At 41.3% G+C, this 21,100-nt stretch overlaps 1 protein-coding gene across 1 annotated transcript in view; it reads left to right on the top strand.

Moving 5' to 3' along the window:
* The window catches only part of LOC139307263 (glutamate receptor 2-like), a 32,989-nt gene extending 13,975 nt beyond the window's left edge, over positions 1–19,014 (top strand). Inside the window, exons 3-14 of the mRNA XM_070931101.1 lie at positions 7,760–7,999; positions 9,841–9,962; positions 10,583–10,657; positions 12,622–12,675; positions 13,277–13,435; positions 13,970–14,137; positions 15,577–15,681; positions 15,777–15,884; positions 16,046–16,109; positions 16,733–16,875; positions 18,715–18,930; positions 18,991–19,014. Of these exons, the coding sequence (XP_070787202.1) occupies positions 7,760–7,999; positions 9,841–9,962; positions 10,583–10,657; positions 12,622–12,675; positions 13,277–13,435; positions 13,970–14,137; positions 15,577–15,681; positions 15,777–15,884; positions 16,046–16,109; positions 16,733–16,875; positions 18,715–18,930; positions 18,991–19,014 (1,478 nt within the window). The remainder of the gene's footprint in view (positions 1–7,759; positions 8,000–9,840; positions 9,963–10,582; positions 10,658–12,621; positions 12,676–13,276; positions 13,436–13,969; positions 14,138–15,576; positions 15,682–15,776; positions 15,885–16,045; positions 16,110–16,732; positions 16,876–18,714; positions 18,931–18,990) is intronic.
* The last annotated feature ends 2,086 nt before the right edge of the window (positions 19,015–21,100 follow it).

The following is a 21,100-nucleotide window of genomic DNA, read 5'->3' as shown; positions in this document are numbered from 1 at the left end:
TCCTTCTCCGAAGTGTGGGGATAGGTCTGGCTATGCGAGACTCGACTAGATCTGACATGTCAATGCTTATATAGCTAGTTTATCTATCTCTATGCGATTGGGATTGGTTTGGTTTGATTGGGAAGTTTTAGACTTAAGGATTAGTGGGCCAAAAAAATGTGTCTTTAGCTTAGATTTAAAAACAGAGATGGAGGGGACACATCTAATATCTAAAGGCAACTGGTTCCACAATTGTGGAGCAGCAACTGCAAAGACTGTCACCTTTTAGTTTTAGTCGTGAACTTGGGGACACACAAGAGAGATTTGTTATCTGATCTAAGAGACATAGGAGCTAAGTGCCAGTGAGCCATCAGAGCAATCAGCAAGGTCTTAAACTGAATTCTGAAATGAACAGGGTGCCAATGAAGAGAGACTAAGACTGGGGTCGCGCTTTTTAGTACCAGTCAAAATTCTTGCAGCTGCATTTTGGGCCATCTGCAGCCAAGTTAATGAAGACCTTAATATAGGGAATTACAGTCGAGTCGTGATGTAATGAAGGTATGAATTTTGAATATAAATTTTTCAATATCATGGAAAGACAGAATTGGCTTGAGTTGGGAAATGATTGTACTGATAATAACTATTTTTAAACAACATAATTGATTTGTTTATCAAATCAGATGTGTTGAGGCTTCCACCTGTGATGTGCCCGAGTCATACCCTCCTCCGCCCTCTCTCTCTTCCAAGTAACGGTTCAAATTAAGTTCAAGTATCTTGTCACTCAAAAATGAACTTTAAGTGACCTGTTTTCCCCAATACGGGGCCAGACTTCGCACCTTTAAAACTGCCAGGAAGAACAACTTGTGGTTCAACAATAAGCCTGTGGTTTCTGCACCTGACAGATACTCTACGCCTGCAGTGAAACACGACATACGTTCTGTCGCTCCAGTTGTCAGAATCAGAATCAGAATCAGAATCAGAAATACTTTATTGATCCCCGGGGGGAAATTATACAGTACCGGTGCTCCCATTCCAGAGTAGGAAAATAGCATAATTTAGAACTAAAGGTATGTACAAAATATGTTGTAAAGTATGTTCAATTGTGTTCACAGGTCATGGAGGTTAGCAGAAAGTTTGCTAAAGTTAAGTATAATGACTGTGCTTTGTGACCTCATATATTGTTATCCAATAGCTAAGATGATTTTCAGAGGTTGACCTTTTATGGATCCTTCAACACCCCGAGAGCAGGGGGCGAGGGTTATAAAAGGAAGAGCAAAACAAGGCTCGGGGCATTTTTTCTTTTTTGGGCTTCCTCTTTTTTGGGGACTTATTTTTGGGGCTTTTTTGAGGTCTTACTTGGTTTTTGCCTGTTTGCTTTTTGTTTACTTAAATTTTGTATTTTCTTCTTTTTATACATTTTGTATCCATTTACTCTCTTGATAAGTCAAATAAAACTGGGTTGTATTCTGTACATTCCCACCAAAGTCCTGTGTTGCTCCTCTCTGAGATCATCTAAGTAGCCTCCCTCAGGTAAGAAGATTACTCTCCTTGAGCTATGCCGACAGTAGATAATAATTTGGCTTTAATTGGTGAATGTTGATGAAGGTTGCTGTGTTTATATTGCAATTTACAACATGGAAGGACATGTTGAATAGGTTCCGTTCAGTTGTCTGATGTTTTGCTGCTGTTGTGTTGTGTTTGGAGCTAAGGTTGAAGTTCTCTGAATGCTTGGGGCACAGGGTGGGATTTCCCAAATTAATCTCTAAATTATAAATTAGGGATTAGGGCTCCGAAGCGGGCCTTTATAAATCAGGTGAGTGTCCTCAAACTGTCAGGACCTCCTCCAGTATTGATCCGTTCCTTCAGGATCTTGCTGTACCACCAATCTCCAAACACTTACTGCACACAGATATTTCCGTTGATATCCGGCTGTTGGCACATAGTCAACTATATAGGCCCTAAAGACGAGATACTCTGGGAATGTAACTCGGCTTCCTAAGCAGACTAAGGTGGTCTTGCGTGTAGATTTTGGGAGTGTTAGGTCGTAGAACAGCCGTCACTCAGTATCTGCATTGGGTGTGGGAATCGGTTATAACATCTAGGAACCACTTCAGTTGGACAAATGACATGAGTGTCTCAGGTCCCATGATTGCCGAGCGAAGTGAAGATCCCTGTGACGCGAGAAGTAAGCACCAACTTCTTTCCTGGTCTTCACCCAGACACCACCACGATTTTTCCCTCTTCCTGCGACGTTTCGTTCGGTGAAGGATACAGCAAGGTAGCTGGCAAACAGGAGGAGGAGGGTAGGATGACTTCGGTTGTATGGGTCTGGTCACGCTCAATATCAAGCCTCAAGCGATCTTATATGCTAATATACAGTATTAATTGATGGTCATAGGTCAGTGTAGAGGCACAGCGGATGAGAGACAACATGAAATACACAAGTAAACAGACGGATAATGTAAAATGGCGCCGCGCTGGTGGCAGCCTGTTACAGCAGCTCCGTATTTGTATATTGTTTTTCTTTTAAAAAAAATACTTCTAATTATTATTGACACAGTGCTTGCCTGCTGTGTGTTTCTGCACCTTTCTGTCTATGTTGCTGTGACTTGTAAATTTCCCCGCTGTGGGATTAATAAAGTCTATCTTAATCTTAATCTTGGATGTTTATATACAATAGCTCACTGCAGGCATATGTTATGGCAGTTTTAGTGAAATGGGCCCAAGCCACAGACCTTTTTAATATGAATTTGGTGGAAATACATTTGTCCCAAAAAAATTCAGTTATTTTTAATTGGAGCAGTGTAGAGTCATGTTACGTTTCAAATTCAGTAACTGTGGAGCAAAGTGAGAACGAAGACTCCATGCATGCAGTATACCCTGCCTTCATCAGAGCATGATGTAATGACAGCCTGAGGCTCAAAGCTCTGCTATTTAAGTGCAGTGTATTATGATAGCAGTGAATGCACGGAGTCCTCTTTTTCCACTGTCTACTCTCTTGTTTTGCAACCTGCAACAAATAGATAGGATGTGCAGAAACTGTGACTACCTCATTTACTTCACAGATGACAAATGCCTACCTTAGATAATTAGGACGATGTTTGGAGGAACAGGTTTGTTTCCAGATTTTTAAACGAAAAACATTTTGTACATTTGTTACATAAAATGAGCTGCTAATTATGTACTTTGTTGCTTTAAATAAAGTGGCAAGACAAGGTGTTGGTGCATGGTGCGGTTAACACAGCTTTGGAGAGGAGAGATGGAGGGTGTGGTGATGCCAAACCATCCAGCATACTACAATTTTTGTTTCGTCTGTCTTTCTACTTTCAGAATCAGAATCAGAATCAGACATACTTTATTGAATTCCCAGGGGAAAATTACACAGTTACAGGTGCTCCCATTCAAGAGTAGAAAAGTAGCATGAATTTAGAAATGAGATGTATGTACAAATAAAGACATAAAAATTAAAAAATAAATATACATTTACAATATTTAAGTGAAAAATAAAATATATAAAATGTATATAAAAATATATACAATAACAATGTATGTGTGTGTGTGTGTATATACAGTGCTTAACAAATTTATTAGACCACCTGCCATAAAAACGAGAAAACACAAATATTTTAGAAATCTGTCAAAAACTTGTTTCAAACTAAAAATTGTATTGTTATTTATTAGGCAAATAACAAACTGGAACAACTAAATAGTCCTTATTCACATATGTTAACCAAAAATCTTTTGTATGACCTCCTTTGGCCCTGATAACAGCTTGCATTCTTGCTGGCATTGTTTTTATGTCCTTTTCGACAGTCTCTTTTGTTATTGAGTTCCAAATAGTTTCTAGCTGTTCCCAGAGACTTGCTTTGGATGAACCTTTTGTGCGATCTATTTTTGAATTCAATAAATCCCAGATCTGTTCAATAGGATTCAAGTCTGGACTTTGACTTGGCCAGTCCATCAGTTCCAGTACTCCAGATTCCTTTTTCTTGGTCAAGTAGTCTGTGCATAGCTTTGCAGTATGCTTGGGGTCATTGTCTTCTTAGTATATGAACCCACGACCAATCAGAATCAGGTTCAATCCAGAAGGGATTCCATGATGCACTAAGATGTTGTGGGAGACCTTCTTGTTCGTGATACCGTCGATTTTAACTAATTTGCCCATGCCGTTTCCACAAATGGAACCCCATACCATAATGGAATCTCCACTGTGTTTCACTGTGGGTGCAATGCATCTAGCATCAAAACGTTGTCCAGCTTTTCTGCGGACATAAACACGATGATGCTGACCGAAGAGTTCAAACTTGGACTCGTCCGTCCAGAGTACCTTCTTCCAGTCATCTACAGTCCAGTGTTTGTGCTCCCCTGGCATTTTTGGATGTTTGCAGGCCTCAATAATGGCTTCTTAGCAGCTATTCTTCCCTTTAAGCCTTGTTCCTTCAGTCGTCTGCTTATGGTCATTCTGGAGACTTTCTCAGATTCTGATCTAGAAACATTAATCTCTGCCTGAACATCAGCAGTGGTCTTCCTTCTGTCTCTAGTACTTAAAATCTTGAGGTGCCTGACATCTGCTTCAGTTAGCTTTCGTTTTCGGCCTCTTCCTTGACGCATTTTGTAAGTACCAGTCTCTGCAATCGAGTCCAAGGCATACTTGACCACACTGTGAGAACACTTGCCCTACGCTTAAGAAATCACTTAATTTTGTCAGACAGGTTCTATTTAAGTGATTTCTTGATTCAACAGGTCTGGCAGTAATCAGGCCTGGGTGGAATTGAACTCAGCTTTCCAAAAAATGTGGTTAATCACAGTTAATTCATGATTTAACAGGGGGGTGGGGGCAATTACTTTTTCACATAGGGCCAGGTAGGTTTGGATAGATTTTTTCCCTTAATAAAATGAAATCATCATTTAAAAACTGCATTTTGTATTTACTCGGGTTATCTTTGTCTAATATTAAAATTTGTTTGATGATCTGAAACATTTAAGCGTGACAAATATGCAAAAAAAAAGAAATCAGGAAGGGGGCAAATACTTTTTCACAGCACTGTATATATATATTCATTCTGTATTCTTCAACCAGCCAACCATAGTTTTATTCTGGATGTGGCATTAATGGCAGGGAGACAGAAGAAAGATTTATGCGTGATTCTCACCATCCACTGACTGGAAACATTACAAACATTACATCGGTGACATCATTGAGGTGAGGTGTCTGCGCAGAGCCCAAAGGATACTAAAAGACAATACCCCCCCAGACAATACCCCCCAGCCACAGCTTGTTCACCCTGCTGCCGATACAGAACTATCTGCTGCTGTACCACCAGACTACAGAGAAGCTTCTTTCGTCAGGCTGTGAGACTCCTCAACTCCACCTCATCCTCCATTGACGTACCATTACCAGAATCAGAAATACTTTACCATACCACTATATTTGTATAATATACTGTATGTATTTAAGTAACTGTATATATTGTTTTTTATTTTTATTCTATTCTAATTCTATGTTCTATATATACCTGCGTAGTGTGAAGGAGGCTACACCTTTAATTTCATCGTGCAGCCTTGTGTTGTAGAATGACAAATAAATGTACCTTGATGTCAAAAATCAAATGTACTAATACTAATTTTGACTAACTAAATGATATTGTTTAACTGCAAATTCATATTCACATTGTATTCTACAATCTGTGCAGCTACACTTGTCCTTAATAGAGCAGCGAGTTATAAAGGATTATTGTTCTTTGCATGACCTTATTTTCTGAACAGAGAATGCATTAATGCAGTATATAATGTACATGAATGCAATATTATACATATATATGGATAGATAGAGAGAGAGAGAGAGAGATAAAATTGGAAGTTTTGTTTCTAGAGTAAAGAACAAGGTCATTGAAGTAGGACAACTAAATATAGCAGTACACACAGACACAAAGGCCTTCTCTGTGTCCACCCTTTGAGTAAAAAAAAAGCACACGTCCTAACATTACTGCAAATGTTGGCTCCCTTTGATAACATAGGTAATAATATAATAAATATTAAAGTAGCAAAATAGCCCTATTTTTCTAACATCAGAGTTTGGTGAGAATCAGGCAGGTTTCTTTAAATGTAAAGGTTCTATACTGTATGTAAAAATGTACATTTATGAATCGCTTTTTATTGTCAACATGTGAACGGAATGTAACGTAACTTACAAAATGAGACCTTCCTGACGTTCTCTGTGGCCTATAACAAACCTGTCGACTGATTTCTATGTAAAAGACCTTGGACGTTTTTTTCTGGGAAAATCCAAATGATGTAACGTCATGCGCGCTCCCGAGTGCCTGAGCCTCACGTTTGGCTCCCCTACAGCGCCAACACAAGCTGTGACACAAGCTAACATTAGCTTAGGAATGGTGTCCACTAACGTCAATAAATGGCCCGGCACCCACCAACACAAAAGTCCACGTAGCTTGCTCGCTAATGCGGACGAATTATTCCAAATATGACTGTAAATCACAGTAACTCAGTCTGGTGTATGTCAAGTCATTATTTTGGCAGATGCCCAGAATAGCCTCTCATGCCTACAGTGTAGGGCCACGAGAGAGGTTTCTGATGTTTTGCCCACTCCATTTACAAACATGAGTGGCAAAGATTATTGTGAACACCTCAGTAATAAACATAAAGTTGAATTAATACCTCTCGAAAAGTTTTAACAAAAACTGGCCATTATAACTTTCTAAAGGTAGAATATGTGGCAGAGCCATCAGCATTAGCTTGCGATTGATAGGTGTACCTAATAAAGTAGCCAGGGAGTGCATGTTGTCTTGCCATAAACTCTTGCAAATGTCACCGGTTGCTGTAAATGACTTAAATGTTGCTTCTTGAACTAAATTGTATTATTTTTATTTCCTGGTCCCGATGCTGGTTTCTAGGCCTGTTTAACTCGTCACAGGGGGAAAAGAGGTCCATACAGGGAACACTGTGAAACATAAGTAGAAAATCAATATATAATAAAAAAGAACAATAAAGACTGTTACTAAGCTACTAAAACTAAAAAACAACTGTAGTTTACAAATTTACAAATTTACAAATTCACAGAAGACAAAAATAAAGGTAAAGGGATTATACTGTATTGCAAATAGAGGTGTGGGTATTGCACCATTGTTACATTCAGAAATATTCGGAATATGGCGCTTATTCCTTGTTTTTTTCTGCTCAAAATGATCAACAGCAGCTCCTAGACTCTTTAATTTATGAAAGACTACTGTGTCTTTATACCCGGGACAGCACTACTGATAGAGCCCGCACACAATAAGGGCCACTCTCTAGGACTTCCATCCACATCCACAGGTCTTAACATTTCTAGTTCAAGGGTTAGGCCTCTAAATTTAGAACTGAGAAATGCCAGGCAGTCCATCTTCTCTGACATTATTGCCAAAAAACAACGGTCAAGCTAACATAAGGCTATAAGGCTTATGAACCCTCCTGTGTCACCTTTCAACTCTCTTATGTGAGGGTGGATTTGCTTATTCAAAACAATATTTTCACACACAGCTGAACTGTATATCAAAGGTATTCAACCCTAATATTGATCATCTAATCATAATCTTCATCAGCTGCATAAAGGCCTAAATGCTATGAGAGGAAACTAAAGTTTTACCTAAATCCTGCCTGCCTCCTGTGTCTGACTGATCCTCTCTGTTTGTCTCTTTTTAATGTTTCATTAAAATGTCTCTCTCTCTCTCTCTCTCTCTCTCTCTCTCTCTCTCTCTCTCTCTCTCTCTCTCTCTCTCTCTCCTAGTTTGTTCCCAGTTCTCCCGAGGTGTCTACGCCATTTTTGGCTTCTACGACAAGAAGTCAGTAAACACCATCACGTCCTTCTGTGAGACACTTCATGTATCCTTCATCACGCCATCTTTCCCAGCAGAGGGAATGAACCAGTTTGTTCTCCAGATGAGGCCGGACATCAAGGGGCCGCTAGTTTCATTAGTGGAGTACTACAAATGGGAAAAATTTGCCTATCTATACGACAGTGATCGAGGTAATGAGAGTTATTTATCGGCATGTGATTTTAGTGCTGGTGCTGCTTCACTTCTAACACAACACAACTACAATTAAAGGATCCTTTAAGTTTTTTAATGATAGGTACTGAGTGGAACTGACTGATTTTAGACAAACAATGTAATGGCGTGCTCCAACCATGGCATGTCTGGGTGTAATTAGGTTATTGTGGGCAATGATGGACTGTTTTATTGGATTCTTTCATTGGATTTTTTTATTTTGTGGTGTTAAAGCATGAGCATGATCCTCACTGTGCTCCCAGCCGTGTCCAGGTGGGAATGAGCCCAGTGTAGCAGATAAATGATAGCATCGTCCAAAGTTCTCCTGGTTAGGCAAACTTTCTTTCTAGTAGGCCCTTTCTTGGGTACTGGGACCAGGTAGGACGTCTTCCACAGTGTGGAGACCTTTTCCAGTCTCAGGCTACAAGGTTGAAGATGTGCTGCAGGACTCCACACAGCTGTCCTGTCCCAGATGATCTAAGAGCTCTGGATGACTCATAACAGAGCAGCATATCAGAGATGTATTTTGGCCCCAAACCATTCAGTTCTTTGTAAGTCATTGAAATCAATGACTTTGATGCATAGGAAGCCAGTGTAAGGCTCTGAGAACTGGGGTGGTGTGTTCCACTTTATTAGTTTTAGTGAGGACGTGGGCAGCAGAGTTCTGATTAAGCTGCAGCTGTCTGATTGATGTTTTACACTTGAGACCTGTAAAGACACTGTTACAGTAATCATGCCAAAAAACACAAGCAAGTCTTGCTAAGACATGAGTCCTTTAAGTTTTGCTGTATTTTTAAGGTGGTAGTGGGCTGATTTTGTTATTCTGTTGATGTGGGTTTTAAAATTTAGGAAATATGGTAGGATATTTAGTTGTTTTCAAGAATGTGAGCTAGTGGAAGCATACAGATGTTGAATAGAACTGGGCCAAGAATGGCCCCTTGGGGAACTCCACTTGTCGATTTGTAATTACGAGATCCAGCGGTACTAAAACAGACACATTACCATTGTCTGTATTTAAATAGATGTCGTTTGAGACTTTCATGAGAGGCTTGATCACTGCTGTTGTTGGTGTTGTGGGGAAATGGCCTGAGAGGTATTGACTATTGCCAGGAGGTGTTGATGCCACGGCATTAAAACATTATTTAGAGAGCTCGCAGGAAGAATGTAACACAGTCTCCTCCAGGGAGTTAAGGCTGATGGGATCGAATTGTGTCATGCAGATTGAATTGGTTTTAAGAGGAAGCATGGATGACATAGACCCTGTTACCTGATACGGAGGCAGTAATGGCTTTCAGTCTGATTTTCAGAATTTTGTCTGTACAGAAGGAGACAAAGTTGTTGCTTCATTCAGGGGCCTCTTCTAGCTTTCCTTTGACCTGGATGACTGAAAATCTTCAGACACATAGGCCTCCAGTATTTGGAGCAAGCAGAAAAATTTGGTGTACACATAAAGCTGTTATTTCATTTGTCATATACATAACTGACTTTCATAGAAGTGTTACTGTTTTCTTGCACAAGAAAAAGTACAGATCTCAATCGTAGAGTTGTAGTTATTTTCAACAATTACATACGTTGAAAGCTGAACCTAAATGGATTTCATAAGGGATTTGAAAGGAGGATAAGCAGTTTAAATATTGGACTCAGTTTTGTTAAAAGGCTGTAGAACCCCAACCCTCCCAGGTATGTGCAGAAAAATGCCAGCAACACTAAAAGAGTTGTATTTGTGATTTACCTGCAGAGCTAACCGTTTACAACTGTAAGCTACAGCATTCTAGTTTAACTAATCATTGTTTTGTGTGTGTGTGTGTGTTTGCGTGTGTAGGTCTTTCCACTCTTCAGGTAATACTGGACACTGCTGCGGAGAAAAAATGGGTTGTCACGGCGATAAATGTAGGAAACCTGAAAGATGAGAGGAAAGATGAAGCCTACCGTTCCCTGTTTCAGGTATTGACATTTCTGCTCTGCACTCTGTTAGTACTCACACCATGCATTTTTTAGAAACACCAAGATACACAAAAACAGGCATTGTGGTCAAAAGAGTGGTGTCCCCCTCGCCCACTACCATAGATTGAGGATGACAGTGACGTCTCAAGCTCAGTAGCGTAGTGCCATGGGAGATAGAGCGGACCTCCTGCCTGCTGTGTCCCCGCTTCAAAGTTCCTTCCTGACAGCTGAAAAGAGAAAATCTTAATTTATAAACAGGAGCAAAAGTTTTTATTTTATTTTTCTATTGTGATTATACCAAATATTGTCTTACCCACGTGCTCCAGCATTACAATGCACACTGATTCGGAGTTCAGAAGACTATTTCTTCATCCTGTGAGACCTTGGTGTCTTTCTTGTACTTGTCCAGCAATATGTTATTAATTTAGGATTTGTGGAAATGTATTTGGTGTCAGCAACAGGGAAAGGAGAGTGTTGTGAGACAGTTATACACTTGTTAACCATCACAGCCAGTCACCAAAATACCAAATACCACCATACTGGTGCAGGTGAGGAAGGAACTTCACTGAACCTCAGGAAAATACCACTTGAATACTGTTCAATACTTTTCTGTCTTTTAGGACCTGGAGATCCGTAAGGAGCGACGCATCATCCTGGACTGTGAACAAGACAAAGTCAAAGACATCATGGAACAGGTTGATTCCAGTCTTCGTCACTATTTCTACTACTACTAACATAAGTAATAATATCCATCCATAACGAAGAAAGCTTATATCATTATATCATCTATCAAGTACGATACTGTTTCCAGATGTCCTCTTAGGTCATCTGGCACAGACCTCGTGGTTGTTGGAATTCTCATTACATTATATGGCATATGGCTAATCACATTATATTTCTCCACAATGGAAGGTGCTTTCATACTATATAAGAAGATGGGATATGTTTTTGGATCTGTTTTTTTTAGGTCAGACTTGCAGAGAAATCCAGCTCAGTCTAGAGATCCAGATCCAGAGGTGCTAGGGCCATGTCATTTGACATATATCAGTTTATTTCCAACAATAGTTTAGCTGGTGGATCAGATGCACTCTATGGCAGGTCAGTGCTCCTTGTATTTGATTGTTTGTATAGAAATGGTTGGAGCCATTTTTCCTTGTTGCTACTGTCAGTGTAATTTTAGTGAACTTAACCTTAACCTACTGACACAGTTACACTATGGGAGGAGTTAAGAGTATGTATGTGTCCTGGAGAGACGGATGCATTTACACCTTTTCAACATCTGGCTAGACTGCGTCCACCTCTGGAGGTAGTTTGAGCTTCAATGCTTGAGTGCTTCTTGGATGCATTTACACTCAGCTTTTGATGAGATCAGATCCTCCCCAAGACTCTGAAGTGACTAAATGTTAATGGAGAAATGTAGTGTTCATTTCATCAAGGTGAAGAGTCTAGGAATCACAGCCCTATTTTATTATTCCCCCCAATTTAAGGGCAACGCAGCAGGGCAAGGATCCTAAATATACAGCCAAAGCAAGGCGCTTTTGAGGGCCAAATGTTCTTTAGTGACCTCAGTCTAACTCAGCTTGTCTTTCGCTCTCTGAGGAAAACGAGCAAAAAGTGAAGGTGGCTGCAGTATAGGTCTGGAATGGTAAGATACTATGTGACTTCACAGTCAATGCAAATGATTCTCAATCAAGGGTTACTTCACGTTTATTTTAACTTACCTTTGGCCCTTTTTCCTCTATGGTTGATCCAATGTGGAAGTAAACACTCCCTGAAAGTGAGAAATGAAACTACCTGTGACACTTTTTTGTTCACTCCTTAGCTTATAGTTTATGCCTATCAAACGATGACAGCTTCACTTTTTTGTGGCTTATGCAGTTGCTGCGTTGCTCTGTCTGCGCATGTTGTGCGCTTACTACCCTCACTCCTCAACAAGATCTCACGGTTCCCCTTCGGTAGGGACAAAACACACTAGAATGCTGACAGACTTTAAGGTGCCAAGGAAGTGTAGGCTGGTTCATCCGTGCCTTGTGTGGCCAACTGAATTCAATCTGCAAAAAGCAGACAGAACCTTACACTGAAGTCTTGCCAAAATAGATGACAAAGCATAAAGAGTCCAGCGCCCGATCTCTCTCCGACAACAAGCAAATGGTTTAGCAGGTTTCTGCATTATGTAACTAAGTTGTTGATGGCTCCTTTGTTTACCAAGTTAATGCCTGATGCCACCATGTGTGTTAACTAACAGCTTTGTTTTTCTCCCAGCTTTTACTTTGATAATTGCTGCCAAAAAATGCCACCACAACCGCTCTCCTCCTCAGTCGTCAGTATTGCAAAACCGAAATGTGACATGAGTTGGCCATAGTGTCCCTATCCAGTGAAAAGCACATATCTCCATAATTTGTGATTATGAATTTTTCCAGTAAACTGAAGGATCAAGTGTTCCTTTTATGGGTTGAGGACATTTTTCTACTTCTTAAGCTAATTAAGCCATTCAAACAACTCATGGAACAAAAGTAAACCATTTGGAGATACATGGTTTTCACAGGACAGCTATAATAGAATGTCAGATGTTAAAAAACACAGCAATGCATTTGATTTTCCGTCTATATAATTTGTTCTTGTTTATTATTGACGCCGCTTGTACTCTTTTTCCCGTCAGGTGATCACTATAGGCAGGCACGTGAAGGGATACCACTACATCATTGCTAACTTGGTGAGTCGCCATCTGTCTCTGGGTTCAGCTTGTGTATTGGCTGATGAATGAAGATATGGTTAAAAGGCCAGATATTGTCAAAAGCACTTTGTCAGATCAGGTGTGAAATAGCAGGTTTTACAGTCTTCAACCTGCTGGCGTTGGGTAGAGCGAACAGTCACTAAGAATAAGGAAAAGCGACTTAGATGATCTGGCCATGGGTGATTGCTGTCTGACCGTTGTATACAGTAGAACAGTGGTCCCTGAGTGGGTCATGGTCCAACAGTCCAGTGGATTGTGAGCATGTGGATAGAATTCATCAGAAAGTACTTTGAAGTGAATTTTGCTTTGTTTTTAAGTTCCATTCTGTTCCAGTCCACCTCTGAAACAGATGGTAGTTATGAAAGAAGAACCTGTTGTGTTTTCACTATGACACACGTATACCAGTGCACCCCTACTACAGGTATATGAAGGGTTAAGATTGGTCAACTTCTGGGGGCTACATGGCCCGCATGGTCCGAGGCTCCGTCACATCTTGGCACAGAATAAAAGAAGGTCAATGTAAATACAAAGTTACCGATTGGAAAAGAAATGTTTGGTGTTCTTTTTGGTCTCGTTCCAGGGATTTGTGGATGGCGATCTCTCAAAAATTCAGTATGGAGGTGCGAATGTGTCTGGGTTTCAGATAGTGGATTTTGATGACCCTGTGGTGGCAAAGTTTGACCAACGATGGGAGGCTCTGGAAGAGAAGGAGTACCCAGGAGCGGATACACGAATCAGGGTAAGTCTTACACACTCAACATTAGTTCATGGGCAAGTTTAAATAGTTTTCTGGAGCTGGTCCGAGGATCAGAGTAACATAATCATGCTAATTCATGTATCATGAGTACTAATTTTGCTGTAAAATTCTACATGTTTTACACATGATATGAACTACTTTTTGGACCCTGTTTTCGTGGCTGCACAACAGGCCAGAGCAAGCAGCGCTCCGACCTTTTTGGTATTTTCCTGACCTTGAAATTGTCTTTGCCTGTGTGTGTGCTATTCTGGTTGATGGTGTTGGAGACTGGGTCTCAGACTTTGTGCTGAGAATAGACATCTCAGAAACATCTATTAACCGTCTATTTCAGGCACAATGGGACTCAGGTGAACTTTTATCAACTACAGCAAACAAAATACTTTGAGCAAATCACAGCAATAACAGAATAATGCTTAAAATGCAAATCAACTATTTTGATTAAACACATGTCTGTCTCAGCTCAGCCCTGACAGATGGGGTAATAATGGTTTGTGCCAACGTTTCTGTGTCTTCCAGTATACCTCAGCCCTCACCTATGATGCCGTCCACGTGATGACTGAGGCATTCCGCTTCCTTCACAAGCAGAGGATAGACATGAGTCGGCGTGGCAACAGTGGGGACTGTCTGGCCAATCCAGCAGTGCCCTGGGCACAGGGGGTGGAGATTGAACGTGCCCTCAAACAGGTAACCTGGATTAGAGCCTCCTTACTATGAAAAGAAGCAGACTGACTACAGATTATGCTCTCTGCAGCAGCATGGTGGCACCGTGGTTAGCACCGTTTCACGGGAAGTGTCCTTGAGCAAGACACTGAACCCTAAGTTGCTCTCGATGGAGACCAGCACCTTGCATGGCATCGCTGTCACCATCGTTGTGTGAATGTGAGAATGTGAATGGGTGAATGATACTTAACTGTAAAGCGCTTTGGGAACCATGAAGGTTGAAAAGCGCTATTTAAGTGAGACCATTTATCAGACTGCAAACAGAAGTTGTAGTGCAGCTGCCCGGTCCCTCTGGTACACAAATGATCCTGACATTATTCCTCCTCCACCTTCGCTCTAGGCCTTTGCATTTGTTTTGTAATAACTAATTCTGGGTGGCTAGTTTGTTCAGCGAGGTAATGCGAGGCTGTGGGTCCATCTATCCAACGTTTAACGCGGTCATCTCCAACAGTATGGCCCTGACCTCATGCTGACCAAGTCCTCTCGTAAGGTGGATAGCCTCATGTTCCTAAAAGCCTCGGGGCTAAATGTAACAGTAGCAGAAGCTGGCGTCTTCTCTTCCCTGGGGCCATACTTACATTTAGGCCTTTCGTGGATTTGCCATTTACACATTTTTCGACAAATCAAGTTAAATCAAGTTTCTAACACATAGCTCTGAGGAGCACTGCAAGATATGTCTACTCCATAGCTTAATGGAGTAATATGAATTTATTTTAAGTACTATAAAAGTTCTATAAAAGTTTAATTCTAAACTCTAATTTTAGCTCCCCCACATGTATGTGACAGTTTGTAGTTATGGCTGCTAACTGATAGGAGTCCAGTGAAGAAGAAAACTGGGATAACGCAGTACATTTCTGGTTCAGAAGTTCATCCTTGCTTGTTTCAACCATAGTATTAAGAGAAGAAGAGGCTGAGCAGCTGCAAAGACCACATGAATTCTGGACAGGCCAAAACGAAATGAGAAACTGCTGGACCTAAAACCTAAATGTGTAGGGGCATGGGTCAATTTTATGCATGTGTTTAATGGCAGGTGGCAACTAGCGTTTAAGGTGCATTAGCCCCCCTCCCCCCGGTGTATGGGTGGTTTGATTATATCAATTATTTGTTACATTTCTGTTGGGGAAAATTATATTGAGATAATTATCATTTTATCGCCCATTGTTAGTTGTAAAATGACAAACAAGTGACCTTGACTCCTTGATTCCTTGATAATGAAGGGCTTAATATGTGTTATGGAGTTTTTCTTAAAATCCACTGAGATGCAGGGACATTTCTTTGGCCATTTTTCATAACATAATCATTACGATCACTTCGTCAACTGATACTACTGAGTATGCTAATACTTTCACTGCACATTTTAAGTAAAAAGTAAACTTGAATATGTATGTGTGTTTTGTGTGTAGGTGCGTGTAGATGGTTTAACAGGGAACATTCAGTTTGACCAGTACGGGAAGAGAATCAACTACTCAGTGACAATCATGGAGCTGAAGAACAACGGACCTGTAAAGGTAACTGAAGAATCAATTTGCCATCATGAATACCTTGATAGCATTTAGCTGTGTGGAAGATATATGACCTGTCTGTGTGTGTTTTGTGTTCTTAGATCGGCTATTGGAATGAGGTGGATAAGATGGTGGTGACAAAGTCAGATCTTTACCCTAACGACACCATGGGAATGGAAAACAAGACAGTCATCGTTACAACTATACTGGTAATGACACTTTGTCACCATAACATCCATGAATGTGCAGGTTAAGTGAATAAAACACCCAATAATGTAAAAGTTTCAGTATAAACAGAGCTCAGACATGAGCAGCTGCTAATGTAAAACCTAAAAGTTTTTCCTGTGTGTGTGTGTGTGTGTGCATGTAGGAAGCCCCCTACGTAATGCTGAAGAAGAATGCAGAGCTGTTTCAAGACAATGACCGTTATGAAGGTGTGTTTATATACTTACTTTAAGTTATACTTTATTGTCAAATACACAATGTGCAATTGAAATTTGTCTTTTTGCTTATCCCTCCTAGTTACATATACATATCCCTCCACACGTGCAGTACATTAGAGAAGTCAGAGGCCATTGCTGGCCGGCCTCTTTTACCACTAGACCATCCTGCCTCCCATACTGTACTGTATTGTACTGTGTGTGGTTAATGATGCTCAATATATTCTTTGGAATATAATCTACTTTTGTTTACTTATGTGTTTATTAAAGTTACAGAAAAGCTTCACTACAGGGTATATACAAGTTTATCTACAAATAACACAACAATGCCACTGCCACCACCTAATGTAGCACCATCACACAGCTTCAAAACCAATGTGTGTTTTCATACAATTCTTGCATACAAGACACAGGATATGTTGGTAATATACTTTTGGAAAAATACATTGATGTCACCATCATACCTAGTCATTCTAGGTGGGTAGATGCTGAATATTCAAACTATTCCACACTGTAGTCAGTATTCTTGGACGTTCATCTAGCACTGCTGATGTGTCTCTTTGTGCATGTGTTTTTTTTGTTTTTGTTTGTTTGTATGCTTGTTTGACTGATGCTAGGTTATTGCGTTGACCTGGCCGCAGAGATTGCAAAGCACTGTGGTATACGCTACCAGCTAAGGATTGTGGGAGACGGCAAATATGGAGCAAGAGATGCAGAAACCAAGATCTGGAACGGTATGGTGGGAGAGCTGGTGTATGGGGTAAGATTTAAAACACACACACAATAATATAATGTGTCATGAAAATTCAGTTTTGCTACTGTTCAAAATAGCAGTGAGGGATGTAGGTTTTGGTGAACCTTAGGTGTTTTGAGTTCCTCCGTTGGCTAATGTCCAAGAGAGACTCCACTTCAGCTGCACCCTGACATGATTAATCGAATTTGGACAGGGTTTGGATATAAGTCAGACTTTTGGCTATTTTATATAACACAAACCAGAACAATCCACCCTTGGCATTTTCCATTCTCCTTTTGTCATCCCTTGTTAGCCTGGAACCTGAGTGGCAAACCTTGCTCCTGACAAAATGGTGCAACAGGAAGGTGGTTAGGTGGATTAGATGGGTAGTAATATGTAGAATATGTAGATGTTTGGGTAAGATGGGTGATGACTTTGTGGTGAGATGTTTGGAGAAGCAGCTAGATAGTGTTTGTGGACAGGGGTTAACGCAGCCACTTGGCAACTGGTAGACCAGAAAGACTGAGCATCCCAGTTAAATGAGGTGGTAAATCAGTGAAATACAATGGGATGGGTGGCATAAGTGGTAAAAATTGGAGTGGGTAGAATAAGTGGTTTGATAGTGATGTAGGTAGTACACAAAGCTGATGATAAATGTCGTAAATGTAGCAGGTTGTGACAGGTGGTAATATGTACAATAGGTAGGTCAAGGTTTTTGTTTTTGTGAGGGTAGTTTGGCGACTGGATGACCAGGGTTCAAATTCCAGTGAGGGCTCTCTTCATCTAAATGAGGTGAAATACATATAAAGGGGAAAGGTAAATTGGGTAAGTGGCAAAGGAGGCAATAGACTTTGATGAATGGTTAGAATGATTCAGGTAAATCAGGTAGTTGGGTAAGTAGATAGTACACTTAGATAGTGATAAATGGATTGGCTAAACAGGTAAATGGGTATATGTGGGTAAGTGATGTAAATTGGGTGGTTAGATAACCGAAAATAGAATGGTGGTTCGGCGGTAGTGATGAATAGATTTGGTGGATGGTTGATCAGGTAATTAATTGGATTAGTTGAATAGGTAAATTAGGAAAGCGACTTGGGTGGTAAGGTCATTGAATACGAAGTTGGTTAGTTGGATTATATAGGTAGTAATATGTGGAATAGGTTGATAGAGTAGCGGTTAAGAGCACCTATTCAGTTAAATTGGGTAGTAAATCAATGAATTACATATAGTGGGATGGGTAAACTGGGTAAGTGGCATATGTGGTAATAATTGGACTAGGTAGGACAGGTAGGAATGGGTAAATGACATAAATCGGGTAGTTAGTTAGTAACAGAAATAGGTGGTGAGAAATACAGTAGGAAGATTGGCGGTAATATGTGGAATAAGTAGATGGTTGGTTTTTAAGGGAACATTGAACAAATTTCTGTCAACATGTTTTCTACTTCATGCATGATTTTATTGGGCATCACAGCTCAAACAGTTAAACTTCCCTGTAATGCAGTAACGCACAATGTGTTCTCTGGAAATGTGACGACGGAGTCCATGCAAGAGATTTACTTAAAACAAATGTTGTTTATTACAACTAAGGGTTAACACAAAACAACCATCAGCAATGACAGTGACTGGCAGATGTGCTGTGGAGGTGTTGGGTGTGCAAAAGCAAAAGGAGAGGATGCAGGGTAGATGCCAGCTGTAGGAAGGGATGGACTAGAGTTGATGACCCTCCGCTGTCTGCCAACTATCTGCTGAGCTTGACAAGGACAAGCCTCCCTGACAACAGGATTGGCATCACACTAGAAAAAGGGTCTTGTATGTTTCGTTCTGCTCTTTGCAACAGTCTCTCGTTCTGCCCTTGTCTCTCAACAGAAAGCCGATATAGCAGTGGCTCCCCTGACGATCACTCTTGTTCGTGAAGAGGTGATCGATTTCTCCAAACCCTTCATGTCTCTGGGAATCTCCATCATGATCAAAAAGCCGCAGAAATCCAAACCGGGAGTCTTCTCCTTCCTGGACCCACTGGCCTATGAAATCTGGATGTGCATTGTCTTTGCCTATATAGGAGTTAGTGTTGTACTCTTTCTGGTAAGTCATACTTTACGGTCACCATGGCTGTCAGAGGTTCCTAATTTGGGTGTGTTATAGGCATGCGTGAAATGTGCTGACTGAGTGGAGTTGAAGCCTAAAGATAAGATTCAGATCTCAGTAATGCACATAACATGTCTGTGGAGACAAGCTGTACTGATTACAATTGAAATGTGGTCGTGGACTCGATGAAATCACGTGAAAATGATGCTGAAGCTGCTTTGACAGCTTGTACGAGTCTGGGCCAGGATTACATCCAGAATCAGAATCAGAGTCAGAAATACTTTTTCCCGGGGGAAATTCCACAGTTACATGTGCTCCCATTGAAGAGTAGAAAAGTAGTATAAATAGATATAGAAATAAAAATTAAATATATACATTTACAATATTTACGTGAAAAATGAAAAATAAAAATATATACAATAACACTGTATAGGTATGTATAGGTATGTATATATACACACACACACACACACACACATATGTATTGCACTCGTAGGTGAAATATGCCCAGTATCAGTCTGTTTATTCTGAGTGTCTGACACTCAGATGGAGGCGTTAAACAGTTTGATGGCCACAGGCAGGAATGATTTCCTGTGGCGCTCTTTTGTGCATTTGGGAAGAATGAGTCTCCCACTGAATGTGCTCTTGTGCCTGACCAGTACATCAAGGAGAGGATGTGACACATTTTCCAAGATGACCCGTAGGTTGGACTGCATCCCCCTCTCTGACACCACCATCAGAGAGTCCAGCTCCACCCCAACAATACCACTCAGCCTGCCGCCCCAGCATACAACAGCATAGGGGATAGCGCTGGCCACCACAGACTCAGAAAACATCCTCAGCATAGTTTGGCAGATGTTGAAGGACCTCAGCCGCCTCAGAAAATAGAGACGGCTTCTTGTAGAGGGCATTAGTGTTCTTTACCCAGTCCAGTTTATTGTCAATGTGAACTCCCAGGTACTTGTAATCCTCAACAGTGTCCACACTGACCCCCTGGACGGAAACAGTCAGCTCCTTTGTCTTTGTCACGTTGAGCTGTAGATGGTTCTGCTCGCACCATGTGACAAAGTTGTTCACAGCAGCCCTGCACTCATCCTCATTACCCTTACTGATACATCTAACTATTGCTGAGTCATCAGAAAACTTCTGAAGATGGCAGGTCTCTGTGGAGTAGCTGAAGTCTGTGGTGTAGATGGTGAAGAGGAAGGGAGAGAGGACAGTCCCCCGCGGGGCCCTGGTGATGCTGACCACTCTGTCTGACACACAGCGTTGCAAGCGCACATACTGTGGTCTGCCAGTCAGGTAGCTGACAATCCAGGACACGAGGGGGGCATCCACCTGCATCTCCGTCAGCTTCCCACCCAGTAGAGCCAGACGGATGGTGTTGAACGCACTGGAGAAGTCAAATAACATGACTCTCACAGTGCTCACCGGCTTATCCAGGTGGGCGTAGACGCGGTTGAGCAGGTAGATAATGGCATCCTCAACTCCAAGTCGGGACTGAAGGGGGTCCAAGTGTGGCTTGACCATGGGCCAGAGCTGCTCCAGGACGAGTCTCTCCAGGGTCTTCATGATGTGGGAGGTCAGTGCCACGGGTCTGTAGTCCTTAGAGCCACAGGGACGCGTCGTCTGTGGCACAGGAATGAGGCAGGACATCTTCCACAGCACAGGGACCCTCTGTAGATTCAGGCTCATGTTGAAGACATGGTGAAGTACTCCACATAGCTGGGGGGCACAGGCTTTAAGCACCCTGGGGCTGACACCATCAGGCCCCGCAGCCTTGCTTGAGTGGAGTCTCATCAGCTGTCTCCTAACATGGTCAGCAGTGAAGCACACTGTAGTGGTGACCGGTGGGGGAGGGGTGGAGTCGTCCGGTTGGAGACTGCCATCAGCCTGGGAGCTGGGGTACGAGGTGTCCCCAAGTACAGATTCTGATGCAGATCCATGCACAAGACTCCCACAATCTAACTTAATCTAATTAGAGCTAGTTTCTATATTTCAAAGATGCAGTGTCCGCGCCCCACTTAAAATCCAAGGCATCTGAGCACATTCTTTTTTTTTACTTTTTTTACACTCATTATTGTGTTCAACCCATAATAACCTGGAATCAGAATATACTTTCAATAATCTCTACTCAGGGTCCACCTACTAGCTTTTTCAGAGCTTT

The sequence above is a fragment of the Enoplosus armatus genome, unplaced genomic scaffold, assembly GCF_043641665.1.
Source record: "Enoplosus armatus isolate fEnoArm2 unplaced genomic scaffold, fEnoArm2.hap1 Scaffold_56, whole genome shotgun sequence".
NCBI lineage: Eukaryota > Metazoa > Chordata > Actinopteri > Centrarchiformes > Enoplosidae > Enoplosus > Enoplosus armatus.
This window is presented reverse-complemented; position numbering and strand designations above follow the sequence as displayed.